The 9735-nt window shown below is 31.9% G+C and overlaps 1 protein-coding gene across 1 annotated transcript; it reads right to left on the reverse strand.

The window, feature by feature from the left end:
• Positions 1-4228: 4228 nt before the first annotated feature.
• On the reverse strand, positions 4229-6676 carry LOC133674032 (L-gulonolactone oxidase 3). The gene is made up of 3 exons (XM_062094986.1): positions 5760-6676; positions 5386-5641; positions 4229-5284 (listed from the first exon to the last, which is right to left on the reverse strand). The coding sequence occupies exons 1-3, from the start codon at positions 6441-6443 to the stop codon at positions 4440-4442; spliced, it is 1785 nt and encodes a 594-aa protein (XP_061950970.1). The 5' UTR covers positions 6444-6676; the 3' UTR covers positions 4229-4439.
• Between the last annotated feature and the right edge of the window lie 3059 nt (positions 6677-9735).

A 9735-nucleotide genomic window follows, 5' to 3' on the forward strand; every position in this document is an offset into this window, starting at 1 on the left:
CTTCATCATCATCATCATGCATGTAGCTCCTAGCTAGGGCTTCTTCTTCTTCTTCTTCTTAATCCCTCTTCTTAGACTAGTTTAATTAGTATTAATTAATTTGCATTTAATTATAGTCTGCATGCAAATTCAAATCGATGATGTTAAGCCCCATCGATCTAATATATCGCATGCCCATGCCAGCTGAAAAACCCTTTATTCCAAGAACTTATTCTCCTACTGGCCTTTTCTTTTCTGCATTCCACATGAATAATTTCATGTTTTCTTCCACTTTAATAATTAATAATAGTATATACTATAGTGCGAGAGAGAGATCGAGTGTGTGATTTTTGGTTTTTAATTAATTTGTAGTACTCTCTGTGTGCGTGCAAACACATATATGATCATATACAGTATGAGTAGACGTTCAAAACCTTAAGATCCATGGATTCCCCGTCTAAGCTTATATCCTAAGATGGAGATCTTGAAATTCTACAGCTACAAGGACGTGACCCTTGGTGATAAGAATAACTGCATCGCCACACATTCAGGCGCCATCGCCACCGGCACCTGATCATTCTTACACTAATAATTTCTGATTCCCTTCAAAACCCTACTGTAGGGCTGCACTGCAATTTTATCCGATCATCTCCACCGACAACCTCTCAGATAACACCATTTATGGCACATATTCCACTAGCTGGGACCCACTTAATTTCCTCGCTTTCTATTAATAAAAACGCTAAAAGATTTCAGTTGGAATTAATAAAAACACTAAAAGATTTAACAGTACTTGTAGTTTGGTTTGTAAAATTAGCATATGATTAACCATGAAATTAACCATGAAATCGTGTTTGGATTATGAAAAAGAACTACCTCAAATGTTTTTTTTGTCATTAACATTCTTATCTTTTTAATGAATCCTTTTGTTTTTTATTTAATAATTATAAATTTATCTTTTAAAATTTCCGATTGCTAAACTATAAAATAATGTTTAAAATTATGAACATGCAAGTCATTGCAATATTAAAAAAAAATTAAAAATGTAACGTAAAAAAAAACACTCATTATAGGTTGCAATAGTTACTTATATATTTTTTTAATTTTTCTTTGTTACTTGAATTTTTTTATTCTCAATTTAATTCTTTCTTGTTAAGTTGATTTGAGATTAAATTTTATATTTTATTTTGGTTTTTTATATGTAGAACTCTCGCGATGTTAAAAGTAAAATTTTAACTCTACATTAATATTTAATTTGGAAAATTAAAATTTAATTTCATTTTTTTAAACCAATTAAAATTTTAGAAATCCAATTAATTTTAAATTGAAACAACATTTAACTTCTTCTTTGTTTTTTTATATATAATAAATAACATCTGTCTCATTTTCTTACCTCAATCTGTGATTAAAATAAAATAAAAATTTATCATTTAATATAACAAATATAATTCTCTATTTATTTTATACAAATTTCTTAATTTGTAATAAAAAATTTTCTTGATGATAAAAAAAAACCATTAATAACACCTGTATTTTTTTTTGAGTTAAAAACACTCAAATATTCCTCAGCGTAGCACGGGGAATCGTTCTATAGATATACATATAGAAAGTTGAAAGCAGTAGAATAAAGTTTGCCCTTAAGCTTTTCTCAAGGAGAAAAAAGGGGGTGGAAAGCATGCTTTGAGAAGAAGGAAAGAAAGAAAGAAAGAAAGAAAGAAATATTGTTCTTGCAGGCAAAGAATGTAAATTAAATAAAACATAATTAATAGTTCATGAATCTGTTGTTCATATTGTCCTATTCTTTGTCAAGTAAGTGATGAATAAAATAAGGATCGTAAAACGAAGATCAATAATAGACAGTGCTCATGGGACATCCTGTCAGATTGTTGAGAAAGACATAGAAGCAAGAACAGACAGCGTCAGTAGTAAAGAAGATTCTTAATCTCATCAATGATCATAAATTACTCAACAAGTGTGCTTAGCAACTAGCAAGAAATGGAAGGATCAGAGCTGGCCGAAGCAAGTTAACCTAACCAGTTAATTAAGACTAAAAAGGAAGATTCCATGCAAATTTCATAATTTAAACCCAGTTCTTAATCAACTTTTGGATCATTTTTAGTACTGGTGTATGCTGAATACTATTACAGATCTAATACTTGAGTGGAAATATCTGGTTAAAGGCAAATTCCAGCGCAAAGCCATTTTCAGCGTGGCCTCTCTGGTGTAACAAGCTGGTGTCCTTGGAAGATTCTATTGATTGAGATGCTGGTTCAATTTAATAATCGATCAGTATGGCAGATTCCAGCGCAAACCATCTTGCTTAGAAGCTCAGATGAGATCCTCCTTTGGTCAAATCAGTAAGGCATTTCAGTTTTATTCATTAATTAAATGCCTGCTGCCTTTTCTATTCTTGTTTTCCTTTTATACCTCCCTCTTTCTTTTTGTATTCAACCGCTGTGCTCCTTTTTTTTCTTTTCTTGCTAGCAGACAATATTAATATAATCTTCTTGTCTATTATCCAAAAGAAAAAAGTTTTCTTGCTGCTTTTAATCCAAGAGTCTATGCTAATAGGTTATGGATCAAATTCTCGAGTACAAGATTCTGTTTTTAATTTGTCTTTGAGTTAATTTTTAATTTTGTCGTTTATCTCGAGCGTAATGCAAACAGCCAAGCAGCAAAATCCCAATCATGCAAGCTGTGTAGTTTCCTGGTGATCTCTCATATTATTATAAGGCAAGACAGCAAATATTTTAATGATATAAATGAACGAGTAAGCTGCTGCGCATGCTGATCTTCAGAGGCAACCAAATAAAACAGCCCATTAGCCATTATTAAGAGATAAAGCAGCCCTGTGCTTGAGAAGATCCGGAGGAGGGTGAATGCCAGAAAGTTTCCTAGCTAGCTAGCCTCACAAAGTTTCCTGCATGTGAAGTGGCTGGGGGTGTAAATTACATGCATAAATGTATTTCTTAATTTCAGCCATTTCTTGCCATCAAATTCCCTTCCCCACCAATGTCTCTGCAATAATTTCGAAACCCAGCGCGACCTGTTCATAAAGCCTGACTTTGCACACATAAAAAGTGGAAATTAAGGGTCCCGTGACCTTTCAGAGATTGATTCCATCGGGAATTATTCATCGATACTGCAGACCCTACTTGGTTTTTTGATAGACAAACAAGACCCCTTTGGCTTTGAGATTTTTCTATCTGAGAGATTTCGTTTTGATTTCCTAGTTCAAGCCGCGTCTTCAATGATTTAGGTATTTATTTATCATTTTACCTCCATTTAGGTCTATTCATCTCTCTCTCTCTCACGGTGATTTTTTTAGAGTTTATTTGATACTTTAATAATAATTATTTTTAAAAATAATTTTTATTTAAAAAAATATTAAAATAATTTTTTTATCTTTTAAAATTTATTTTTGATATCAATACATCAAAATAATCTAAAATCATAAAAAATAATAATTTTTTTTTAAATTAAATTTTTTTAAAATGCTTTTAAAACATAAAAATAAATATAGTTTATATATATTTTTTTAAATTACAAGTATTTTTTTTTTTCAAATGCTACCCTTCTATCATGATTTCATGAAAGTAATTTGGAACATCTGATTTGCGCTTTAAACGACATGTGTTATGATTTTGTTTGGTACATGCTTAGAATTATTTATTTACGGATGGAACTCCAATTATTCGAAAAAAAATAAAGAAAATGACACAAATGACTAAAATGGGATTTTACTAAAGGTATAAAACTCGTTTTGATAATAAATAAATTGAGTTAACTTGAATTTGATTCTAGTTAATTTAAAATAATATTATTTTTAAATAAAAATATATAAATTTGAATCTTTTCTAAATTTTAATTATATTTGACAATATTAACTTTTATATAGTTAAATACGGATAAATTAGATTGTCCCATCAAAATGATATTATCTAAAATTGATATTATCTAAAATAACATGCTTAGAATTATTTATTTATGGATGGAACTCCAATTATTCCAAGGAAAAAAAATAAAGAAAATGACACAAATGGCTAAATTAGGATTATAATAAAGGCATAAAACTATGACCCTTGTTAAGTAATCTCGGGTTAATTTTAATTGATATAAATTAATATTATTTTTTAAAAAATAAAAATTAATTCAAATCTTATCTAAAGTTTAACGGAATTTGATAATATTGACTTCTATCAAGTTAAATACGGACAAATCTCATCAGGTTGTCCCATCAAAGCAATAAAAGAAAAAAAAAAAAGAGAGAAATATTCTATGAAAAAAGAGAGTCCACGATACAAGTGCTCCACTCATCGAGTCCACCATGGGCATGGATTTTAGTAAGCCATGCCATATACTTTTCAGTTGTCATCCATTTTATTTTATTTTTAATCATTATTATGAACTGAATCCGTTTCACATTGTGGAACAGCAACAATGATCGATGCGTACAATAATTATGTTTGGTGGGAGTCAAAATGTGATAGTATTGCCCCTTTTGTGGCTGATGATGAATACCTGCAGACCCTAGCTTCTTTATAAACTAGACCTTGTTCACAGAAGTACCCCTTTTTTGGGCTACAGTGTATATCCTCTGAGCATATACATTGCCCCTCTAAGGCACATCCATCAGCTTTCGCAGGTTCTTTACCATATAATATCTCATCTGACCATTCACCGGAGAACATGTTCTTAGGGTCCAGTTGCTTCTTTGCTGCTAGAAACTTGCTGAAATTAGGATACTTGTGCTGCAAATCCAAGAATGCCAAATTCCTGTTCTTAGCCCAATGTGGTTTTGCCCCATACTTGAAGAATGCCATTTGCTCCACTTCTTCCCATACATCTTGGTTTAGCCTTGGAGTTGAAGAATCATCAGCACGATAATAGTTAAAATCAAGGACTATTGAGTCCTCAGATTGGCCTAGATATGCCTGAGAAGCCTTGATGAAACGTATCAGGAAACCATTGTAGATGTCAACCCCGCAAAAGTTCTCTGGTTTAAGGTCTCTCAGTTTCTTCACATCGCGGAGAAAATCTCCAAATTTTAAAGCAGGAAATATTGCTGTTGTCTCGTAAAAGAACAGACCACCGATTCTTGGATCCCACGCACAAGAGGTGTCGATCTTTGTTGAATATAAACATGAACCTGAGGTCTGCATTTTTCCCTGATGACCCACCACTGGATAGCCTGTAAAGATTAGGCCATTCTTCAATCCGTTGGCCACTAACTTCTTAAACCCCACAAATGTGGTTGCCAAGGCACACTTTCCATTCACATTACGCGCACTCTCCAGTAATTTCTCTGCATATTTTCAAATCCATATATAAGTGGAAAAGAGAATCCTTTTTGGCATGTATTTGACGACAACATAATTAGAAACAGAAGAGAAAGAAGAGCAGTACCTGATGATCTAGTTGCTTTGGAGACCACAATTGAGTTAGGCTGAAATCCAAGGAAATCATATTCTCCATTACCAGAGGTGCTTAAGGGAACTCTGTAATCATATCTGTACACAGCTGTATGCCTTGATGGGTACCAAGTAACATCAGCAAATTCATATTTCTTACCATGATCCATGAATATATCCTCTATGTGAGCATCATCTGTGAAATTATATGCTACGCTTCTTTTGAATGCTGGCTCTAGAGACAGCTTCACCTATTAGTCATTTAGGATTTATTGTTATTCAATAAATTCACCAAGTAGAAAAATTGAACATCATGATCATAATGTTGGAGTCTAGGATGGTTACAAAATGAAAGCATTTGAAACTAACCTTGGAGATGACACCCAGCATTCCCAATGATACTTTTGCTGCATTCAAGAGGGGATCTTTGGCTCCAATTCTGATAATTTTAGCATATCCTTCAGACTCTCTTGCGGGGACGATAAGGTTAAGGCCAATAACATGGTCGTGGACGGCTCCACCTTTTCCCCACCAAGAACTCCCATGTGCCCCAGTACTAATTACTCCTCCAACACTCACACCCTCCCAATATGGTGCTGGCACCAAGCTCAATCCAGATCGCTCAACCTCATCGATAAGCTCGCGTAGACCTACGCCCGCATCAGCTGTCACGGCTAAATTAGCGGCATCAATTTCAATGCTAGAATTATACTTCAATGTGCTTATCAACATTGAGTTGCCATGCTGTGCATCATCTGGGCAGGCCAACTTTGGTATTGTGTGCGAAAATCGGCTAACCACCTTCACCTTGAGGTTATTTTGATTAGCACGTGCAACAGCTAACCTCAGCTCTTCTTCTGTCGTAGGGTAAGTGATGCTTGGAACATGGCAATCTTTTCTATCATTCCACACACCATAGGAGTTGAAAAGGGTGCAGCCAGCGTCGTTGCATTGAACCGGGGGCGGTGGTAGCATGGCACGGGTCATGGTCAGTGTGACTGGACCCCAAATAGTGAGGTGCAAGGCACCAAGGAGCCACCGGAAGGAGAACATGGGGCCTCGGTTTAGATTTCTGATTTTGGTTGGGTGAAGTCCTATAAAAGGGAATTTTATTGCAAGACAAAGCTTTGAAGGGAGATTCTAATGGGGTCTCTAACATGAATTATACGCCAAGATTGGTTTATTAAAAAAAAACAACAGTGTGGACACAGATTTGGATTGTAGGGATACTGCTACCTTGTCTTCTGCAGAAGTCATTTGACTTTTTAAGTATTTGAGAGAGTCGTGGTTCATTTGGAGATATCATTGTGTCTAGGAATCTAGAGATGGCAGCTATATATTATCCTATTATTTACGATTGTAATTGCATCCACGGAATGCCAATTGACCCCACTCAATCTGGCAAAAACAGTAATTGCAAAATTTTAGATATTATTTCCCAATGTATCCCATGAAATCATAGCAAATTATAGTATATAAACTTAATTCGTCATATTTTTGATTTGATTTTGAAAAATTATTATTTGGAGTCTTCTAAATTTTAAAATTATTAAAGATTTATATGTTCGGTAATTTCAGAACCATATAAAAAAAACTCTTATATTAACTATTTATGAGTTTTTTATTTTAATATGCAAGTCAGATTTATGTATAATTATTCAAAAAGTAATCATTGATATTAACATAAAAACTTTAATTTTATTTGAAAAATATGGCATAATCATATATTATTTTAATAATTTTTTAAATATAGTTTAATTATAAAATACAAAAAATGAAATAATTAAAAAAAAAGTGTAAGACCTAAAAAAGGCTAAGCCTATGTTTTACAACATGTTATTTATCTAAAACAAATGAAAAACATACTGTACATTTGAATAAACAACATGTTACCCACTGTAACAATGGAAAATTGGGGTCTAGATAATTTAAACTCTAAAAACCTAAATGTTAGCATTTTCACCTTAAAATATAACAATAATCTAAAAAAAAACAAAAAACTTTCTTAACCCTAAAACACTTTCTGATTGGTAAAACAAAAATCTATTTTTTAGCATATTTAAAGAATAAAATCATTTTTTAAAAAACAACTTTTTAGAAAAGTTTATTTTATAATTTGTAATTTGTAATTTGTAATTATAAGTTTATTTTGGAGTACTCAGACTTTTATAATTTTGATGTGTAGTCTATATTATAATGCGTGCTGTCCAGTACTGTACGTGTGATCTGTTCATCAAAATAATTTCCTTTGATTAGTTTAAACTTTATAAAGCAAGCAAATTATGGTACAATCGAGCTTAAACGTTACCTCCGACAAGTTGCATTAACGGTGGTATTAATACAACTAAAGGACAGCTCAGCTAGTTCCTTGTCATATGAACCAGGTAACCCCCTTTTAAATTTTTTTTTTTCAAAGTTTTATGTCCTTTCAATTGAGTTTTTCCTTTGAGAACGCGGTTCAACTTGTGTTTTTAAAAAAATTAAAGTTTTTTTTATTAAAATTTAATATAGTTTGTACGTTTTGGATTGTTTTGATGTGCTGATATGAAAAATAATTTTTAAAAAATTAAAACACGAAAAATTATTTAAAAAACACCCATAACCATACTATCAAACAAGCTTTTATTCTTGTGTAGGTATGCAAACTAATACTTGATACTTCACTAAACCGCTTGTAATCATTAAACTAATGGAGGCATCATTCATTGGGATACGCTTTCGTTTTTTATATGCTAAATATTAATCACACGAATTTTTATAATTTCCATATCTTTGCTCGTTACTTGATATTTGGATCCATATCATCATCAGTTTAATGATAATTAATTAATTAGTCCAGCGTCCATTAGCTGTTCCTTCTTCTTCTTTGTTGACTTTCATTCTTTTTCCCCAATTGATCAATATCAAAAAATAGATTTGATAGTTGAGGAGATGTACTTTTTTTTCTCATTTTTGAGTTTAAACATTGAACCAAATTATTAAATTTCTGAATATAGTAAATCGATATGAATGCATTTTGTGTGGTTTGATTTTGTGTGGAATTTGATATACTAGTGCCGATCTATATAAAAATCACGAGCTTAAACTTTGATTTTTATATAGTTTTTGTACTGCTTGCTTTATTAATATAGTTTTATGTTCCCTTGTTTTTCTTTTTATAATTAGGCTGATGTCTAAGCTACAACCTATATAACTAAAACTCTATCCATATGCACTTGAGGGTCTGGCTCAGTGGTCAACCGTGTGACTTGTTCCGTCCCCATCCCGAGTTCAATCCTCTATGTGCACGTCCGTCACCCCCGCGGTGCCTTACCTGCTCACTGGGCTTGCAGGATGCTCAGTGGACCGTGGGGAATAGTTGTGGTGCGCGCAAGCTAGCCCGGACACCCCACGATAATAATAATAAAAAAAACTCTATCCATATTGATCAGGTTTTTTCTTTTTATTATATATATATATATATATATATATATATATATATATATATATTCTCGATTTCATCAAAAAAAAAATTGATATGAGAAATACGTCATTAATATTGTCCAAGAAAGAATTCCATCTTGGTTGATTAGCTATATACACACTGGGAGTAGTTGAAACAAGTTCGTGAAAGACAGGGAAAACCAAGATCTATGAATAAGAGAAGATGATAGGGAGATGAAGGAGCACTTCCTTTCTTTTGGGTATATTCAAACTTTAAATTCTTCAAAGAAAAATATTTTCACAATTCGATCCGAGAAAAGTTATCATTGTGCACTCATCATGGTACTTAAGGATCAAAGATGATTTACAGGTTTTCGCACCAACCAGAGGCCTCTTGCCTTTAAACCTAGACTTGAAGAAAACAAGCAACAAGTTGAACACTCAAGCGGACTAGATATTAAGGTAGAAAAGGACATTGTTTTTTATAATCTTATTTATGATGATGAAATAAAAATAGATTGATATTCTTTATTAATTTGTAATATTTATTTTAATGATTATTATGATATTAATTATGAAATAAACAATGACACTAATTGCAATGATCGATGATGTTATTAATGGTGTTCTCCTAAAGGCTGAGCGTAAATAAAACATAAAAGAGAGGTTTAACAAAAAAAAAAAATATTGATTTATGTTATATTAATCCTTTTAATTATAAGTTTATTATTATCATAAATATAAATTTATTCAAGAATTATATTAATTAATAAAAACAAGTTTAGAATTTACAATTTATTACTTTCAAAAAGAGCCAAACATGCAAGCTTGAAATTGCATATTCACATGCACTAATTGGCAGTGTTTGGCACTACACATTTTGAAAATTTTTTATTTTTTATTTTTATTTTAAATTAATATA

Source organism: Populus nigra, chromosome 15 (genome assembly GCF_951802175.1).
Source record: "Populus nigra chromosome 15, ddPopNigr1.1, whole genome shotgun sequence".
NCBI lineage: Eukaryota > Viridiplantae > Streptophyta > Magnoliopsida > Malpighiales > Salicaceae > Populus > Populus nigra.